This window comes from Armigeres subalbatus, chromosome 3 (assembly GCF_024139115.2).
Source record: "Armigeres subalbatus isolate Guangzhou_Male chromosome 3, GZ_Asu_2, whole genome shotgun sequence".
NCBI lineage: Eukaryota > Metazoa > Arthropoda > Insecta > Diptera > Culicidae > Armigeres > Armigeres subalbatus.
The window spans coordinates 271,183,471-271,203,739 of record NC_085141.1 but is presented as its reverse complement, the minus strand read 5'-3'; the positions used below and the strand labels follow the sequence as shown (position 1 = coordinate 271,203,739).

The window sequence follows — 20,269 nt, the reverse complement described above, 5'->3', positions numbered from 1 at the left end:
ATTTTGACCGAAAAATGCGGTGACTCGATCAGGATAAGCCAAGCGCGAAAATACAATATCAACAGACAGAATACAAAAGCAAAATAAGTTTGCGTTATTATGCCATAGTGTAAATTTTAATTATAAAAAGTATACATTTTTATACAAGCGCTTATAATCTTAAAATATAATAGATTAGATTAATTTTAAACCTTTCATAGATTAGTTATATTTCTGAGTGTAATGTTCCCAAGTGAGTACTTGCACAAAACTTCACGCGGCGAATGACTGTCGAAAGGTACGGCCGCGCCAAACGATACACCGCAATGCTATCACCCATAGGAATCAAGTAAACGGGGTGCAGAAAGCGCGGCGATACCTTTCCTGAAGGGTACGCCGCGTGCAATTTTGAGAAAATCAGGCAATATATACCCAAGTAACCATGGAGCTATATATGCTTGCAAATAATACAGCCATTAGAGTTGAATTAAAGTGGAAAAAGGCCCTTTTACGACTGAAATAATGCTTCATTACTTTGACATGTTGAAATAAAGCATAAGTAATGCATCGCTGCATTCGATATGCTGAACTAGTGTATCGTTGCTTGACAGTTGTTGAATAAATGCATTTTTACATCGTTAAAACTGATCTAATGCAATTAGCATTTAATATGCTGATCTGTGATTGATTACATGCAACAATTAATGCTTGGTGGTTACTTGGGTAGCCATATATGCGGACGAAGAATCAGAAGGAATAAATTTTGGCGGTTACGCCCTTTTCAAATGTTGCTCTAGTAATGTCGTTCATATCGACACAGTTGTTTCATAAGGGCCAATGGTGCAATGAGCTCGAATGGAGAAAAATGGGTTGGAATGTTCCATGACATATTTTCAATTATATTTCAAAGAGTAGATGTTATTTTAAATGTCAATAGTTTGCATGAAGTTCATCCATATCTAATCATTGAATCCACATATAAATACAATTTACTTCGGATTTATTTCGATTTGAAAATATGATTAAAGAATTAGTCGTCCTTTTTTTCTAACAGTGTACGCTTGCGCCCTTCAGAAATGCGCCATAATGTTTTTGACAACATCCTTTTCGCCCAAATTCCACGCCCGGCTGTCAACCTGTTTGTCAGTATCGCCTGTTTGCATCGCCCCGTTGTGTTTTCAAAGTACCGTTTAGCCCTTTTGCTCACATGTGTTTTTGATGCAAGAACGAAGTGTCATAATGCAAAAATGAAACACAGTTTAGCCCTTTTGCTGCCATGGAGAAAACGGGGCGCAATCGCACCGAGAAAAAAATTCCAACGGAAATGTAATATCGCCCTTCTGTATTTCTCTGTTTTTACAGCAAAAAGACAACATTTTGTACCATTTTGAATATGCTACATATAGTACATTTCCAGGAGGTTCGATCTATGACATAAACTCGATTTGTTTACATTTGCGACTTCGGCCCTTATGAAACAACTATGTCGATATATACGATTTATCTAGGGGGAGAAGGCGGAGCACTGAATCCCTACCCCGACATGTGCTGGTTCTAAAATGTAAACAACAGTGTTAATGCTCTACGCTCTACCACATTTTTGTTATGGCGAGGCAATTTTTATGCACACACAGAAAAAAATAAAACTATACAAACAAATGTAATGCGCTTTCTATCTGAAAAGCGACTTATTTTCTTTAAAATGAGAGTAAAAATCGTCTCCTTAAAATGTTTGTATTTTATGTAAAAGTATTTTGTTTCGAGACTGTGTGCAAAATTAAAAGTACGCACTTTCGTCACAGAAGTTCAAGAAATGTTAAATCACCTTACGTAAACAACACATAGCCGGTGCTGTGACACCGAACGATGGAAAGAGAAAACAAATGTTTGTATTCTTCACTCACAAACAGTTTGTTTTCGTCTTTTAGAATCCCCAACCGAATAGAAGTAGTGCAGCGAGTGCAACGAGTGCAGCCGACGCAAATCGCGCTATGGTCAAGGTTTTGGTGGTAAGTAACACTTTAATTAAGGCTTTAATACATTAAAAAAGTGTCACTTGAGATGTAATTTTTTTAATCTTATGAAAGTTATCAAGACATTACTATTGATTTACAGCATCTTTCCGACTCTTCTAGGTATTCTTCCGGCGCAGCAAACTTCACCCGATATGGCGATGGCGAAACCGAGCCCCCAGCTGTCCTGCAGTGGCCACCTAATCAGCATTGTCTTCAAACAACATATCGGGAATAATCTATGGAAAACTGAAGTTGATCGCCTGGACATTAATTCTCACCCAAATAAATAAATAAATAAATTATGTTAATGTAAAATAAAAACTAACGATTATCAATAACAAGAATCCATAAATTTTCCCTATTTTATTCTTTAATGGTTTGACAGTATTAAAAAACTATAAATGAAACATACTTTTTATCAATTTAAAAGTATTCGTACTTTTATTTTTCATAGTTTCTATTTGACAGTTCTACAATTGATTTTTAAAAGTTCAAACTTTCAATTTCATATATGACAACCTTACCGATTATGAATCGAAAGTTGACTAACTTTTATTTTAATGATCCGCGACTCTCTACGAAAAATAACCAATGAAACTTTTTATTTTAACCAACGATTTTTTTAATTCGATTAACGTTATTTTTTTGTGTGCACTTTTGTTTTCGATATTTTATCAAAATTAAACACTCAATCACCCGCATAATGAAAAACGACATACCATGCAGTCAAAATTACATATGCGTTATAAGCTTGCGTTTCACTGAATCGTACGCCGCCTTGAAATCAATAAACAGATGATGTGTCTGCAAGTTGTACTCCCGGAATTTATCAAGGATTTGTCTCAGGGTAAACATTTGATCCGTCGTTGATCGGCCCTCACGAAAACCTGCTTGGTATTCGCCGACGAAGGACTCTTCAAGCGGTCTCAATCTGTTGAACAGAATACGGGACATAATTTTCTACGCCGAATTAAGGAGGGTTATTCCTCGGTAATTGGATTTTCAATACTAAAGTGAATTTGTTTCAAATACCATGCATTTTATTTCATAATTTAAGAGTTTTATTGATAAATTAATACGTAACATGCCTGCGTAACGCATACAAAGGTCAAAAAGTTCCTAGAAATCTCGCTTAACTTTTCAAAAGGACCTAAGTAACATTTTTTTCATGAATTAATTTGAGTACTGCAATCAAAAGCTTTCATGTTGTTCTCTTGATTGCGCTATTCAAATTAATTCATGAAAAAAATGTTACTTAGATCCTTTTGAAAAGTTAAGCGAGAAATGTCTTCAAATTTAAGTGTGCGAAAGTTTCTTCAAATTTGCCCACACTGCTCCAAACCGGCACCTTAATGTAAGAACGTGCCCCCGCTTTGTTAACTTGACGTTTATTTGTTGTGTTGTTTATGTGTTGTGTTGTGTCTCTCTTGTTGCAAACAATCATAAGCGCGCGGTTTTGTTTCAATAAAATTTAAAAAAAATCTTTTTTTTTTAATTTATAAGTAAAATAGTTACACAAGTTTGAGGGTCTACGAATAAAAATGGCCATTAATCTGCATCTTAAATCATCAGACGTGCAAGCAAGCCTTCAGGATGTTTCCAGACTGCAATACATTCCAGCAACAATCCGCGGCGACGGACCAGCCAAAGTAGAACAATATTTCGATTCTTATACAGAGAAATTGGAAGATAATAGTAAGTAGAAAATTTATTGCACATATTTTAAATCTAGTTTTTAATTGTATATAAGTTTTTTTTATTTTAATATGAATTTAAAAATTACGTAGAATCGACGAATTCACTTTACTTTTCAATGTAACGAAGATAAAAAGCTGTCCATGTACAAATTTGCTGTTTTATAACATAGCTGGAGGCTGGCTGTTTAGTACATAAATCAGCAATGTTCAGTACATGAACAGCTTTTTATTTTTACCACCCAATCTCGGAATAAAGAGCAATATTTAATATTATTAAATATTGCTCTTTATTCCGAGATTGGGTGGCCAGTGCTCTTAATTGCACTACCGCCATTGGGGGTGAGAATGGGTCATCGCTCTTACCGGCAGCCTGGAGGTCAGATAGCAGAATTGTTCAAAAAGGTCTCTTATATTTTAGCCTTCTTGCCCTCAGATGCATTCAATCTATTCTACAAGCGTTCTTAGTACTTGAAACAGTGACCCATTCTCACCCCCATTTGACCCATTGTCACCCACGACGACGGTACTATTCAAATGCTGTTTGAACAACAATAAAATTTCAAACCAAATTATAATTTGCTGCAGCAAACCACGTTGATACTTAAGACTAATAAACAAATTCAATAACATTGTATAGCCCTGGCAAATGCACTTCGTGGATATCCATTGCGGGGAAAACGGATCGATCTGCCGGAGAATTACTGCGGTGTGATATTCCAAGAAACCAGTAAACCGCTCTCATCGGAAGAAGAGCGGAATTTTAGCTTCGCTGGAGCCTTCAAGGAGTTTACCTATTGGAACTACGACAAAATTCCCTCAAAGAATGACGCCTTCGAGAAGGCACTCGACTGGATGGAACTGTCCAGCGTGCTGCACGAACCACTAACGCAAGAAGATTTAAAAACAGATGTTAAAAAAGATAAATAAATGTTATCACGGTTCTAATAAATAAATTGTTCTGTGCCATGGGCTCCCTAACTGTGGGTCACGACCCCCCGGGCTTACCATTGGTGGGTCGCGAACAACAAAACTTGATTCATATTTAAGTGGCTGTTCTATTCTCCAGCTTTTGTATTTGGATTTCTGCACTGGGACAAATAATTTTAAGAAGTCATCCAAAAGTTATGAAGTAACATTCCAGACTCATTTTACTATTATGGCTGTGACTTGGAAACAAAATATTATTTATTTTTTTGTTTGAACAAAGCTTGCGAATGTTGGATCAAGATTTCTATAAAAAGTTTAACAAGAATTGATAATTATCCTAAAATTACACTTATTGGGTGGGTCGCATATCCAAAAGTTTGGGAAGCTCTGTTCTATGGAAATTATTGATGACCAAATCCGTTAATACCTGTACAACATCAAAACAACTTAGATACGGAAATATGTTTTATTGTATGTAATAAAAGACATAAATCTGGATAATTATGGGAAGTTCTATCGTTATCTATTAGAAAAAATAAATCTACAGTAACATTAATATTTAAACTTAATCTTAGTTTATTTTGTTTACGCCGTACTTTTGGGAGCTTGCCTATAAACTCCCACGACAACTGCATGGTCACGTTCGTATGGTTCCAGAGTAATCTGCTCCTGGGGTTTTAGTTTTTCCGATTGCAACTTTTTGACTTCCGCAGCGAACACTGCTTCCGGAACGGCAGTCGAATCGATGCAGGATGCCTTGATTGAAATAACAAAATGGCCTCCGTTCTTCAAAAACTGATGAGCATTCAAGGCGACGATTCGAGCCTGATCGGGTTGGGCAACGTCGGCGAAAATGGTGTCGACCAGACCAACCAACATCCGGTATTTGTGAGGATGACGAGCGTCTTCAATGATCGGAATGATATTAGTCCGCTTTTTGGCTACATTTATTAAATCACGTCCCGATCGATGCGAAAACTCTACGGCATAGACTAGTCCTTCTGGTCCTACGACGTCTGAAACATGCGAAACCGTTGTACCGGAAGCCGCACCGAGATATAAAACTTTTGAGCCTGGTGGCATGTGAATTTTGTCAACTCCTCCGAGAACAGCGGCCGCCAGTTTCGATCGGAATGGATTCCAAACTCTGTATTCGTTCTTTTCCCCATCGGTCTGAAAAACAAAATGCTTTAGAATTTTCTCCTGAGTAAGTTTGCTGAAATGTTGTACAGTCCGAATCAGAAAGCAAGTTCTACAATGGAAAGCCCAGAAAGCAGTGTGCCTCAGGCTCCTGCTTCCTAATAACAATCCACCGTTGGCCACATTCCTGCCAATTCAATACCCCTGTGCAACTTCATCATGAATATCAATATTTCTGAGTAAAGCGGTTTTCAAGTTGTGCTACATTACATTAGTATATTTAATGTGTGAAAAATCTGTTTTCATTAATTTGACGAGTTTGCTATTGATAAGCTACATATTTTTTTGTACAACTCATAGAAAACCACTCTACTGTAGTAAATTTCAACATTATAAGACGTACCTCAACCGATATACGTTTTTCGCCATACACTTCCGATCCGGGGACCAGATTCAATGTGACCAGCGCGTCCTCCTTTCCTCTAGCGATGAAAACTCCCTCATGACGATGAGGTTCGATGACAACTGTTTTGCCTCCCTTGAAACCACCGCCTTTTGCTCCTCCTCCACGACCACCTCCCCGAGGGCCACCACGACCACGGCCCCCACCGCCTCCACGTCCACCAGGTCCGCCACGGCCACCGAAACCGCCACGACCACCACCACCGCCGCGGCCACCAAAACCACCTCGACCACCACCGCTTCCACCACGTCCACCGCCACCTCCTCGACCACCAAAACCACCGCGGCCTCCGCCACCGCCGCCACCACCTCTAGGCGAGAACCCTGTAAGAAGGAAGATAAACAGTGAACATTGAGGTTAAGTTATTGAAAACAATGCGGTAAATTCCAGATCGAGTAATGCTCTTGGAACCGCTTTCCATTTTTGAGCAAATATGAGATTATTGAAAACTTGGTAACTATACAAATAACAGCAATTTATAATTAGAAAGCAAACTTTACCTAAAAGAATATAACCTACCTGGTTTCCCCATATTTGAGTAAGCTTTTCAATATAAACTTTATATTACCACAATTGAACCGATATTATATACAATTCGAAATAATACGATTACTGTTTCAAAGGAATAATTTTAAAATAAATTCACGGGCACGCTAAATAATAAATTTAAACCAAAACACGTGTAGGTCTCCGAGTTCGGCTGCTTGACTTTGCGACTCGCGAGCTCAACTTGACGATGCCATGGCCGACTGCATGCGACGGTAAAAAACGTAAAAAAAACGACCGATTTTATTCGTTTTAACGTCAAACAGTTTTATGGCTCACATCTCTTCCACACGGAACAACGCACACGCATCGTTCGGGGCTGTCAGATTGAATAGATTGAAGATTCATGAAACATTAATTTTCCCAGCAGCTGTTCTAGATTTATTTTTTATACCAGTCAAATGTCAAAAAAAAAAATAAAACTGGAATAACGCTCCGTTCTATTTTCTGCAGATTTGAACCACGATTGAATCACTAGATTCAAATATTTTCCAATTGTTTTGGTGTATGAATGCGTCATTTTATCTACGGATCAATCCACTTTGCAATTACGGCGCCTTTCTTGGCGCCAACATGATGATTTCATTTAATTGAAAATTTGAAAAACATGAATAGAAAACTGCTGGGGAAACCAGCGAGTTTGTTCTATTTAACTCCAGATTCAAACTAGAATAGTGGTCGAAAATTTGGAATAAAACTGAATCACTCCTGATTTCACTCTAAGAGTGCATTGTAATTGCAAAGTGGATTGATCCGTAGATAAAATGACGGATTCATACACCAAAACAATTGGAAAAGATTTGAATCTCGTGATTCAATCGTGGTTCAAATCCAGGCTACTGACATCCTATTGTTTAGCCCATCGCCAGATCGTAGCCAGGATGTCCTGGGCTATAATTTTTTTTCATACTGCGTTTCAATGATGACAGCGGTCTATGTCTATTGATGATGATGACACCGCGCTTGTCACCGGGTCGTTCAAATCTGCAGAAAACAGAACGGAGCGTTATACCAGTTTTATTTTTTTGACATTTGACTGGTATACAAAATTAGTCTAGAACTACTGGGAAAATGAATATTGCCTGATGTTTTCAAAATTGCACGCGGCGAACCCTTCATGAAAGGTACCGTCGCGCTTTCTGCACCCCGTTTACTTGATTCTTATGGGTGAATAGCATTGCGGTGTATCGTTTGGCGCGGCCGTACCTTTCGACAGTCATTCGCCGCGTGAAGTTTTGTGCAAGTACCCATTTGAGAACATTACAAACGCCGCGCAGTGTATCATATCCAGAAAATCTGACAATATTTCAGATTCATATGCCCCGAACGATTTGAATCACTGCACTAATAAAAATCCACACATTTTTATTGGCAAAAATCTAAAGAAATTTCCAAATAAATTTTATGTGTGCTATAGGAGAATCCACATAAAGGTTATTAGTTAATAATGGTTATGTGTGTTTCCACATATATGCTATGCGAATTCACCTGGCCGTTATGTGGGAAATGCTATAGTCAAAATTTATGTGTGCCACACATAATGGATATGATTGGATTTTTGTCAGTGTGCTGATTTTACCCTAAGACCGCCGCAGGATTCTAGAAAAAGACAATATTATGCATCTCGAGATAAAATAGAATATTGCGGCTTCCTGCTGGTTGCTTCTCAGGTAATCGCAACGGTCACTAAACACAACAGAGTCAATGAAAATCTCACCCATCGTATGCACTTGCCTGCAAAAATGGTGGATTGACATCAAGGAAGGAGCGCCCAACAGAGCTCTGGTCCCCACAAGTCCCTATCTCACGCTTCCACGGGTCGTCCGATGACAAAAGACCGCCAGCTAAGGGTTGTGTACTTAGCTGGTAGTGCAGCCTGGGCACTGTTGTCCTTCTGACATCAGCTAGAGTGAGAAGGTACGCTTCGAGCGTCTGTTCACCAGGAGGTGCGGCTCAAACAGCGTCTGCCTGGTACCCAGCGGCTGATTAACGAAATGCTGTATCGCGTCAGCTATACCTAAGGTGGCAGCCCCATCATCGCGATGTAGGTAACGCGACCCCGGTAAGGTAGCTTACTGAAGCCTCTCAAATACCACGAAAAATGGAGATAGAAGAAAAAGAGAACGTTATTTTGGCAACCGACCCGGCAACGAAATAAGGACTATGATTGGAAACTCGGTACCTGGAATGTCAGGACCCTAAATGAACCTGGACGAGTGAGCCTTCTGGCTCGTGAACTGCAGAAGGTTGGAGTGAACGTGGCCGCTATTCAAGAAGTCCGATGGCCTAGATCCGGAGAACGTGAATTCCGAGCCGTGGACCCCACGACCAATACTGCATTCAAGTATAACATCTATCACAGGGGCGGTGAAAAAGCAGAGTATGGAGTTGGTTTCGTAGTGATGGGCAAGCAGATGAAGCGAGTGATGCGGTGGAAACCCATTAGCGAACGAATCTGTGTGTTGAGGATACGGGGCAAATTCTTCAATTACAGCCTAATCAACGTTTACGCACCGACAAACGATAAATCCGACGACGTGAAGGACACGTTTTATGAATGTCTTGATAAAGCCTATGGAGAGTGCCCAAAGCATGACGTGAAAATTGTTATCGGAGACGCTACCGCTCAGGTCGGTAGTGAGGACTTTTTCCGTCCCATAATCGGTAGGGAGAGCCTTTTGCTGCTGCCAGAGGGATGGCCATCAATAGCACCTACTTTGCACGAAAGAACATCCGAAAGCACACCTAGAGACACCCAAATGGTGAAACTTGCAACCAGATAGACCATGTTCTGGTGGATGGGCGCCATTTCTCGGATGTTATCGATGTGCGGACATTCAGAGGTCCGAACATTGACTCTGATCACTACCTCGTTGTCAGTAAAATTCGATCACGGTTGTCAACTGTATCGAACGAAAGATCACAGCGAACGATGCGTTACAATATCCAGCGATTGTCGGCGGAAGGAGTATCGGCTGAGTACCGCCAGAAGCTCGACGAACGGATAAGTGCAATCAACGTTAGCGACAACAGCAACGATCTATGGGAGTCGATCCATGGAGCGGTGAGCACAAAAGCACGAGAAGTGGTAGGCACTGCACAGAGGCGACCCAGGACGGGTTGGTTCGATGTGGAGTGTCAGAGAGTGACAGACGAGAAGAACGTTGCCAGAAGCCGGATGTTGGTGTCGGGTACCCGATCGAATAGAGATCGGTACAAGGAAGCAAGAGCAGCCGAAAAACGAACCCACCACAGGAAGAAAAAAGAGTACGAAGAACAAGTTATTAGTGAGGCGCAGGAAAAAATGGAGCAGAACGATATGCGGAGGTTTTATGAGTCTGTCAATGGCGTGCGGAGAAAGACAGCGCCATCTCCCGTCATGTGCAACGACCAACAAGGGAATTTGCTGACAGATAAAACTGAAGTGGCTGCCAGGTGGAAGCAACACTTCGAGACTTTGTTGAATGGAGGAAGTGACGGTGCATCGGTGAACAGAATAAATATTAGCGACGATGGACAAGCTGTGGAGTCACCTACACTAGATGAGGTTAAAAAAGCTGTCAAAGAGCTGAAAAACAATAAGGCTGCGGGGAAGGACCAGCTCCCGGCTGAACTTCTCAAACATGGCAGTGAGCAGCTTCATGAAGTTCTGCACCATATTATGTCGAAAATATGGGAAGACGAGGAAATGCCTGCTAGCTGGTTGGACGGCCTCATTTGCCTTCTCTTTAAGAAAGGGCACAGACTGGAGTGCGCCAATTACCGAGGAATAACCCTTCTTAATTCGGCGTACAAAATTATGTCCCGTATTCTGTTCAACAGATTGAGACCACTTGAAGAGTCCTTCGTCGGCGAATACCAAGCAGGTTTTCGTGAGGGCCGATCAACGACGGATCAAATGTTTACCCTGAGACAAATCCTTGATAAATTCCGGAAGTACAACTTGCAGACACATCATCTGTTTAATGATTTCAAGGCGGCGTACGATTCAGTGAAACGGAATGAATCATGGCAAATTATGATTGAACATGGTTTTCCGGCGAAACTGATACGGCTGATTCGTATAACGTTGGACGGATCGAAATCAAGTGTAAGGGTTGCGGATGAAATATCGACGTCATTTGTTACCTTAGATGGATTAAAACAGGGTGATGCACTCTCGAACCTACTGTTCAATATAGCGCTCGAGGGAGCGATTAGGAGAGCTGGTGTGCAAAGAAGCGGTACCATTATCACAAAATCGCATATGCTCCTGGGATTTGCGGACGATATCGATATTATCGGAATTGATCGCCGTGCCGTGGAAGAGGCTTTTGCGCCTTTTAAGAGGAAGACAGCGAGGATTGGACTTACGATCAATACCAGAAAAACGAAGTACATGGTCGCTGGCAATCAACGTGGGTTCATTAGTGGTGGTGGTAGCGAAATAGTGCTGGATGGTGAAAAATTTGAAGTGGTAGAAGAATTTGTGTATCTTGGAACATTAGTGACGTGCGATAATGATGTTACCCGCGAGGTGAAAAGGCGTATTGCAGCTGCAAATAGGGCTTATTACGGACTTCTTAACCAGCTTAAGTTCCGTAGTCTGCAAACGAAAACAAAACTCGCGCTGTATACTACTCTGATTCTTCCGGTGGCTTTATACGGCCATGAGACATGGACGTTAAAGGAGGCTGATCGGAGAGCTCTCGGAGTGTTTGAGCGTAAGGTGCTGCGGACAATACTCGGCGGTAAACAGGAGAACGGTATCTGGCGGCGTCGCATGAATCACGAATTGTACATATTGTATGTGTAGGTGTATAAAGGGCTGGATATTATTAAGCTTATACAACACGGCAGACTACGGTGGGCTGGTCACGTTGTTCGTATGCCGGAAGAACGTCAAGCGAAGATAAAATTTAGTAGAGAACCCGGAAGAGGCCGCAGGCTTCGTGGAAGGCCGCGTACACGATGGCTTTTTGCAGTTGAAGAGGATCTGAGGGCGCTCAATGTTCAGGGCGACTGGAAGCGATTGGCCCAAGATCGAGTCCAGTGGAGAAGGATACTCCATTCGACGTAGGTTCATCGAAGAGCTGTAGCCCATCAAGTATCAAGTATCAAGTAAGTATGCACTTGCCATGATATACGCTCTCCATGTACTCAGTGACTCCGGTTGCCTCTCACTAATACAATCGAAAACTGCTGTCATTTCGCGAAAAGCACGGGAAAATGATGCCTATCTTTTAACACGGCGGCTATCTTGACGTTTGAGCCTGCGAGTGTAAGACCGCCACAGCATTCTAGAAAAAGATAAGCGCGACAATATGGTGCGGCCAGAGTAGACGCGAAGTGCGATGCGAAGCGAAGCACCCATACGACTTGACTGCTCCTTATTATTGATTGTTAACATGGATTATCGATGCACTTCGATAATCACACTTTTTTATTGCGTGCACACAGTTGCCGATTTCTTTTCCTCGAATCCCACTAAATAATATTATTTTCTGAAGGAAATATTATCAATTTCCCACCTTATCGGCCGCGACGATTTGAAATCGTCGCAAAACAAATTGACGCCAATATCGTCGCCAGCGGAAATGGCCATAAGACCTGTCAAATCAACTGTGAACAAAATTTTATATACTCAATAATCACATTATTTCCAAAAATTGAGCCCTGTTTTTAATGCAGATTGACATTATTTTCTAATAAAACTAACATAATTTTAGAATAAAGATGTTGGCGACGATTTTGATAGTGCCTAAAAAATGGTCGGCGCGTTTTGTTACCAAGGAAACAGACAATAATTATGAAAACTGCACAACTGGCAACCTTGGCCATCATTTAGAAGGAGAAAATGCAAGAAGTTGCAAAATGCGAAAATGTCAGAAGAAAATGTTCAAAACAAAAGCACGTGGTTTCACACCGTTTGCTTTCGTCTGACATTTATCGATGTCAAAATCCATTGTAATCGACACCGTCACACTTTTGATCACAGTTTGGAACCGTCACACTTTCAAACTGTGTTGTTCGATTTAGTGTAAACAGCGCAATAACTAAAATCTGGGACGGGACTTGCAAAGAGGAAAAAAAGTCACTTCATCTGCAACCAGCAAGCACTGTCACGAATTGTCAGATGCAACCAGCACCTTTTTGTGTGAAAGTATTGGTATCCCTCAAAAAGTATTCCGAATGATTTTGTTTTACGACTTTTTCACTTTGAAAAGTATTCTAGAATAGCCGGACAGCTTAATATTGCACAGTTATGAATACGTGTTTTATTCCCGATAGGAAAATCTCTTTAAAAATAAGATTATCCAGCTTTCCACGCTCGGTAATGGCGGCTTGCTGCTGTGTAAAAATCAATCGGTCACTGTACTGTTTGACACTAGCTGGAGGAAAGCTCACTGGCGTTCCTGGGTGAGGGGAAGGGAAAAAAGGCCTTTTCGCCAGTGAGTTTTCCTCCAGCTAGTGTCAAAAAGTCGGGGCCCTCCTTAGCCGTGCGGTAAGATGCGCGGCTACAAAGCAAGACCATGCTGAGGGTGGCTGGGTTCGATTCCCGGTACCGGTCTAGGCAATTTTCGGATTGGAAATTGTCTCGACTTCCCTGGGCATAAAAGTATCATCGTGTTAGCCTCATGATATACGAATGCTAAAATGGTAACTTGGCTTAGAAACCTCGCAGTTAATAACTGTGGAAGTGCTTAATGAACACTAAGCTGCGAGGCGGCAATGTCCCAGTGGGGGATGTAATGCCAACGAAGAAGAAGAAGAAGTGTCAAAAAGTACAGTGACTGGTTGATTTTTACACACCGACAGCCGTGGAAAGCTGGATAAATCCGTGAATTGCAAACACTTTTATTGCGCTCAGAAGATTCTACCCGGGATTTAGGTGAAACACTCAAGGAAACAGTTGAGAATCGATGATCAACTGTGATGAAAAGAAGAACAAGTGTCAAAACAAGGAAAAAGAAGCCGTCTTTGCAGGTCTCGTCTCAGACTAAAATATCTTTTATTAAAATGCTCGCGACCGATAATGATGCTCTAACATCTTTCATTTTTTTTTGCTCTTATCCCCCCCCCGCCTGGTTGAAACCGAATTTTATAACGTCTCACATCTTGTATACACTTCCGCATATAAAAACAAACAGTGAATATTTTGTCAATAAAAAAGTGAAAAAAATCAAGGAATTTATATTATAGTATACAATAATAATTCAAATAAATGAATTACAATCAAGGTTAAAATGAATAGTGCGAAAATTGACCAAAAAGCGTACCTTAAACGTTATCTATCCAATGACAAAGATAAAAAGAAGAAGAAAAAGAAAAAAGATAAATCCGCCAGCAAATCAAAGTATGAGCAATTTGCTAATGATAATTTACCTGAGTACCTATTTTTACCTTATTCATAATTACAGCGTTCGAATAATAGATGCCGATGACTTCAGCTCGCACGTTCAACATGAAATCGAGGATGAGAACGAGTTGTTCGGCTTAGGCGAAGAGGCGCCACAAATCGTAGGAGTCATCGATGAGCGTCCTCCGGAATTGAAAGCTAAGGAAGATTTCAGTAGCAGCAAATGGAAGAAGTTGGCAGCGGACAGTAGCGACGCGTGGGGCAGAAAGGCACCTGGCTTGGTCAAGAATATTCCGGCTGTAAGAATAGGCCAAAGCTCGGCCAGCTTACGACATGAGAGCTCTCCAAGAAGGGATAAACGTGGATCGGATTCGGACCAAAGCCCTCAGAGAAGGGGTCGAGAACGTAGCACGCCAATAAGGAACTATCGTCGGGCTAGCACGAGCCAAAGCCCACCGAGGAAGCCAAGCACAAGTAAGAGAAAAGATTCGGATGAAAGTCCACCCAGAAAGAAAGAAGGGGACAAACGTAGATACGATTCGGATCATAGCCCACTTAGAAGCAAGTCTGATAGTCGATCAAGAAGAGACAAAGATAAAAGTCCACCACGACGTGCTCATAAGGATCGAAGACGTAAGAATTCCGATGAAAGCCCCCCTAGAGGAAGGGGATCCGATTCCGATCAAAGCCCTCCGAGAAAGCGACAAGATGACACGCGTCATGGTAGGACGCGAATGGATTCTGGATCGGACATCAGTCCACCAAGGCGTTCGAAAAAATCCGATCATGATCGGGTACGAATTAAACAAGAGCGAAGTCCATCTCGGACGTTGGAATTTAATTTGCGAAAGGTAAAACAAGAACCTTCTGACTCCGATGAAAGCCCACCTAGACGAAGACAACGTTCTCCAAGCTCCGATCAAAGTCCACCCCGTCGGGTGAAACGTGAGCACGATCATTCATCCAGGAGAATCAAAAGCGAGCGGAGAAGCGAATCTCCCCAGCCAGGACCGTCCCGAAAGATGACCACCACATTGGATGGAAAGCGCGCTGGACTGCAGGATGCTCGGGCTTTGAAAGAGGAAACTGAGAAGTTCCGAAGGCGAGAGACCGAACTGTTCGACAACATGTCCGCCGATGCATCCGGGCGATATGCCAAAACGGTGACCCGCGAAAAGTCCGGAAAGCGACGGGACGTGGAAGAGGAGTTGCGTAAGGAGTTTGAAAAGCGGAAAAGAGATGATAAGAAGAAGGAGATTTATACCCGTTGGGGAAAGGGGTAAAATAATACTTTGAAATTGTATCTTGATTTGGTAAAAATATGTTCTTTTATTTTAGTGTGAAACAAGTAGACGAGTATAAAACCCAACTGGAGGAGGCAGCTCACGAGATGAGTAAACCATTGGCGCGATACAAAGACGATGAAGATTTGGATGAATATTTGAAACATCAGGAACGCATCGGTGATCCAATGTTGGAATACATTCGGAGCAAGAAAAAGGAAAAGGATCGCCAGGAGGGTCGTCCCCAGAAGCCTGTCTACAAGGGAGCCTTTCCGGACAATCGGTTCGGAATTCGCCCGGGTTATCGTTGGGATGGCGTGGATCGATCCAACGGTTTCGAGAAAAAGTGGTTCGAAATGATGGGCAAAAAGAAGGCCGTCGAAGAGGAAGCCTACAAGTACAGCGTGGAAGACATGTAATTTGTTGTAAGTATCTTCTGTTTAATGCCGTTTATATACAATTTCAATCATCTTTAGTTTGATGCGGGTTTTCTTCTATATCACCACTGTCCTTGCGATGTTTTTTCTTGGATTTTTCCCCCGTTCTCTGTTGGTTGTTGCTGGGGTTGGGTTTAGTCTCTTTCGATTGCTTTCTACGCAGATTTTCACTAGGCTGGCCTTCTTCTCGCGATGACCATGACGGCATGTGTGGTTTCGTATCGATGCTAACGACACCTCCGCGATGTGGCAACTAAATCGGAATAAAAGTGAAATATTTAAAAAGATATACATATACCGGGGTCACTTTTTACGCGGATGAATTTTATCATTGTCTTGGTACACCTCAATTTCCATAACTTGTCAATGCCACCGGATTTGTCTTTGATTTTTTTGTGGTTGGGGTTGACTCAATGTTTCATTAAATCAAAACTCCAGAAATAAGCAAAAGCAAACCGCGTAAAAAATGACCCCAATGTAAAACAGTAATCTGATTAATGGGTATATTGGGAAATTATAATCACACTTTTCTTTACATATACTTACAATCAAATTTCCTTGGAATACGTTCTTCCTTCTGCCCTGTATTCGTGTTGAAACAATCTTCTCAACCGTTAGAAGATTTTGATCAGCTACCAACAAATCTGCAATATCTGTTTGATTCAAACTTGCTTCCAGCGTACTGAGGTAGCGTTTCTTTTGTCGCCAAATTTGCCCCACATCCAGCTTTGTGTTTGCCTTCCACTGAAAGCCCCACATTGTTACATCCAAACGAGTTATCATTAACTTCCTGCGGAGGTTGTATTCCTCCTGCAAATCTGAGTTGCACTGACTTAGTTGCATCCATTGGTCGTTGCTTAGATTGGCCGATGGTCGGAATAGCAACTCGGGAATAGGATGGGTTGTGGAGTCCAGTTGTTTAGCCATCTGATCAAAAGCTTTAGGAATAGTGGTTTCTGTTCCGTTGCAGTGCACGTCAGGCAGTAACGTTTGAAATAGTTGCTTCATTGTGTTTGACGGTGTATCAAGTGTCTGGAAAATTACGCCCAATGTTTTATCATAAATAATACCAATCGAAATTCAACCTCACAATACCTGACTTAGACTGATTTGGTGTTTCTTTTCTTCGTTTCGGATCTGCTGAGTAATTACTCCGGTCATACATTCTCCTGTCAGAAAATCTACTAGCAGTGTGGAATCTGCCTCCGAACGATACCTGGCACTGACGGGTCCGTCCAGTAATCTGTGATAGGGGCAGCCTAATTCCTTCAGAAACGAAGATAGCTCCATAGCGAAGCTGTGCAAATCATCCACCGAAGACACACTTTCGTCGATTCCTGGCGTATATTGTTTGATAGCACATGTCAACCAGTGCACCAAATGGCGGTAGTCACTATTCGATATACCGGCAGCCTGTATCCGTTCCAGCGATGCCTCTTCATCGCTGGGTTGTAGGTTGTAGCTAAAATAAGTCGAATTTTAGCAACAGGAACTAAATATTATTCGAAGTAAAAACGATTTCATTACTTACCCTAACAGCATAAGATGTTTGCTAGTTTCCATTTTTTGCCCTTAGTCATATCACACACAATTTCACAACCTGTTGATATTGATTGAATCTTCCATTTATTTTGTACACTGTGCCAACAAACTACTCTTTAATGGGTGAAAAAGTACCCATTATGAACTTAAATAGTTCAACTCATTAGAGTAAAATCAGCAGTGATTCAAATCGTTCGGGGCTGTCAGTTTGAATATGAATCTGAAACATTGAATTTCCCAGCAGCTGTTCTAGATTCAGTTTTTATACCAGTCAACTGTCAAAAAAATAAAACTGGTATAACGCTCCGTTCTATTTTCTGCAGATTTGAACCACGATTGAATCACGAGATTCAAATATTTTTCAATTGTATTGGTGTATGGATGCGTCATTTTATCTACGGATCAATCCACTTTGCAATTCCGGCGCCTTTCTTGGCAGTAACATAATGATTTCAATTAATTGAAAATTTGAAAAACATGAATAGAACACTGCTGGGGAAACTAGCGCGCTTGTTCTATTTTGCTCCAGATGCAAACTAGAATAGTGGTCGAAAATTTAGAATCAAACTGAATCACTCCTGATTTCACCCTTAAAAGAGTAAACAGCGTTTACTCATTAATGAGTAAAAGGCCTGTACGTCAAATTCAGGGGTACTTTTTACCCACTATCAAAAAAATATTTTCAGGAAAATGAGTATTTTTTACTCTTGATTATTTTTGAAAAGACATTTATTAATTTTAGTGATATTTATCGCAAATCGGAAAAGTGGAACCACTACAAGGAAATCTTGAAATAAATCTTTATTTAAACATCCAAATATCATGATTGCAATACAAGCGATTTAAAAAGAGAAATTCAAAAATGTTTTTTGTTCGCCGGGGCAAAATAAAAAGTCTACGGTGGCTGCCTTTGGAACGAGTCTGCGTATTGACGGATTTCCGAATATGTGCTATCCGTATCTGACTGTATGTTTTCCCACTCGCCGGAACAACGGTTCTATTTGCCGTGAGGAATTTGGATAAGTAGCTGAAATCCTGCAGACGTAGACTGTGCACCGGAAATAACAATTCCACCCGAGCACGATTCGATCCTTACTGACATAGGAAGATCAATCCAGTACGTCCTTCGCCAATACGCTATTCTTGCTGGTAATGTCCTGCGGGTGAGAAAATTATTTATTTAATGAAGGTTGGGCGGATTATAGGGAACTTACATCGTAATCACGATTGAACTCCGTAATCATTTTCAGAAAGTCCAACTTCCATGTGTGTTGTCGGGAGAGTCCAATTGGCTTAAAAAACATCAAATATTCACCGTTATTCGATTCCTTCGGTATTCTGTTCGGAAAGGAAAAAATCAAATTAAAGTTGAAGCGTTCCAGGTTTCTAGCATAAAACTCACAATCTCTATGAAAGTTCCCTCGGAATCCTGGCCAACAGTAAAGCACCCACGCGATGGAACAGTTCCTGATTCCGAACCATCCACGACTGGTTAACGCGAGTATACATATTTTATTATTTTAGGTTGATATTTATTTACCAAACCACAAAAAAGCGACAATGCACCATTCGTTTTGTTCACAATTCGTTTTTCACCCATTAAAGGGTATAAACAAGGAACATGAAATTGGGCATAAAATACTCATTATGCAGAAAAAATATTTACCCATTATTTTGACATTTCCATATACCGCCAAAAAATGGGTGATTTTTATTCTTTAAAGAGTATTGTCAGGTTTACAGTGTATACATCTATAGATTATGCATTAGACCTGTTCAACTCTTTATAAGCCAAATTTAGAATTCAAATTTACAATTTTCATCGGGGTTTTGCCTTTTGCGAACAACAAATGTGTAAGGGGAAATGGGGTAAGATGGATGCTTAATCTTTATTTTTGGCGTAAACTACTTCTAAGGGGATGACTCGGATACAAGGTGTAAAACGGAAATTTCCAAATTCGAGACCGTCACGAAATTCGAGATTTTCTTATCAATCGATTCGGAAACTCTCCAGCAATTTTCCAATTCCATCGATACTATTGATTATCAACGTTAAACTATTGAAAATGTTATTTCTTTGCAACTCGGTAAAAAATTCAGAATTAATCCATCCCGTTCATGCATCCCCAACACGGACATCAGATTCATGTAAGGTACAGTTTTTTTTTTACCAACGGCTTCATTTTCCGTGTGTATACAAATACTCGTGTTTCGCGTGCGCAACAGCACATAATTTACGACCGTATACCAGTCAGTATCGTCGGCGAATCTGGCAATCGACGGTGTCCGTAGCGCCGAAGCATCGGATGGCGGTCGCGTGGCCCAGTGGTTGCTGTTAGAGAGGCACATAAGTCGGCTCTTTTCAGGACCATATTATATTCGGAAAGAAGGTGAAGTTGAAATATTTTTTTCTCAAAGTGCAATCGCTAGCAGCAGGAAATTTTTCTAGCGCTGTTCTGAGTTCAATTATTTATATGCTATTAGTGATTGAGAAAGTTGATTTTAAACGAACTTTCTTCATAGAACAAAGCATCATTGTTTGGCGTTGGTAGCGGAATCAAAGCGTCAGTTCCTGTCCGAGCATCGGCTGACGTCCATCCATTACTGGGTCCTTTTATGTGCTATGTTTTTCTCTCTGCAGAAAAGTTCTCGCTTAACAATTGATTAGGGCCTACAATGAGAAGTAAACAAATTCAATTTTAACACCCTTCGATAGCATCCTCTAATAGCTACTAATAGTATAAAAATGTTCCACATCTTCAATTAAATTACTTAGAAAAAACTAATTTTTAATTGGGCCTACAACGTGTTATTTTCAAAATATGTGTAGGTCCACCCTAAAAAACGGCCAAGCTACTCGTTTTTTTCTGTCTGGGATAAGGCTTCTCCAACTTCGGGCCG

The 20,269-nt window shown here is 40.9% G+C and overlaps 3 protein-coding genes and 1 long non-coding RNA gene across 4 annotated transcripts; 2 read left to right on the top strand and 2 right to left on the bottom strand.

Annotated features, from left to right (window-relative positions):
* The first annotated feature begins 3,400 nt into the window (after positions 1-3,400).
* Positions 3,401-4,644, top strand: LOC134224291 (uncharacterized). Its single transcript, XM_062703627.1, has 2 exons — positions 3,401-3,689; positions 4,329-4,644. The coding sequence occupies exons 1-2, from the start codon at positions 3,536-3,538 to the stop codon at positions 4,616-4,618; spliced, it is 444 nt and encodes a 147-aa protein (XP_062559611.1). The 5' UTR covers positions 3,401-3,535; the 3' UTR covers positions 4,619-4,644.
* Positions 4,645-5,070: 426 nt separating this feature from the next.
* Positions 5,071-17,462, bottom strand: LOC134222465 (protein FAM98B-like). The gene is made up of 7 exons (XM_062701618.1): positions 17,358-17,462; positions 16,922-17,288; positions 16,373-16,858; positions 15,854-16,079; positions 6,741-6,764; positions 6,162-6,544; positions 5,071-5,791 (listed from the first exon to the last, which is right to left on the bottom strand). The coding sequence occupies exons 1-7, from the start codon at positions 17,387-17,389 to the stop codon at positions 5,204-5,206; spliced, it is 2,106 nt and encodes a 701-aa protein (XP_062557602.1). The 5' UTR covers positions 17,390-17,462; the 3' UTR covers positions 5,071-5,203.
* Positions 13,844-15,868, top strand: LOC134224290 (BUD13 homolog). The gene is made up of 3 exons (XM_062703626.1): positions 13,844-14,103; positions 14,168-15,385; positions 15,445-15,868. The coding sequence occupies exons 1-3, from the start codon at positions 13,994-13,996 to the stop codon at positions 15,806-15,808; spliced, it is 1,692 nt and encodes a 563-aa protein (XP_062559610.1). The 5' UTR covers positions 13,844-13,993; the 3' UTR covers positions 15,809-15,868.
* A 692-nt stretch (positions 17,463-18,154) lies between the features above and the next one.
* On the bottom strand, positions 18,155-18,879 carry LOC134219750 (uncharacterized). Its single transcript, XR_009981652.1, has 3 exons — positions 18,771-18,879; positions 18,583-18,706; positions 18,155-18,525 (listed from the first exon to the last, which is right to left on the bottom strand). It is a non-coding gene; the product is annotated as an uncharacterized LOC134219750 (long non-coding RNA).
* Positions 18,880-20,269: the final 1,390 nt, after the last annotated feature.

Excerpts from the sequence above, each read along its gene's own strand:
- LOC134222465 (XM_062701618.1), bottom strand. The coding sequence starts at position 17,389 with ATGGAAACTAGCAAACATCTTATGCTGTTAGG. Across the intron at positions 17,289-17,357 it reads AAACATCTTATGCTGTTAGG|CTACAACCTACAACCCAGCG; the intron begins GTAAGTAATGAA and ends GACTTATTTTAG. Across the intron at positions 16,859-16,921 it reads ACCAAATCAGTCTAAGTCAG|ACACTTGATACACCGTCAAA; the intron begins GTATTGTGAGGT and ends GTAATTTTCCAG.
- LOC134224290 (XM_062703626.1), top strand. The coding sequence starts at position 13,994 with ATGAATAGTGCGAAAATTGACCAAAAAGCGTACCTTAAACGTTATCTA. Across the intron at positions 14,104-14,167 it reads AAATCCGCCAGCAAATCAAA|CGTTCGAATAATAGATGCCG; the intron begins GTATGAGCAATT and ends TCATAATTACAG. Across the intron at positions 15,386-15,444 it reads TATACCCGTTGGGGAAAGGG|TGTGAAACAAGTAGACGAGT; the intron begins GTAAAATAATAC and ends CTTTTATTTTAG.
- LOC134224291 (XM_062703627.1), top strand. The coding sequence starts at position 3,536 with ATGGCCATTAATCTGCATCTTAAATCATCAGACGTGCAAGCAAGCCTT. Across the intron at positions 3,690-4,328 it reads AGAGAAATTGGAAGATAATA|CCCTGGCAAATGCACTTCGT; the intron begins GTAAGTAGAAAA and ends AACATTGTATAG.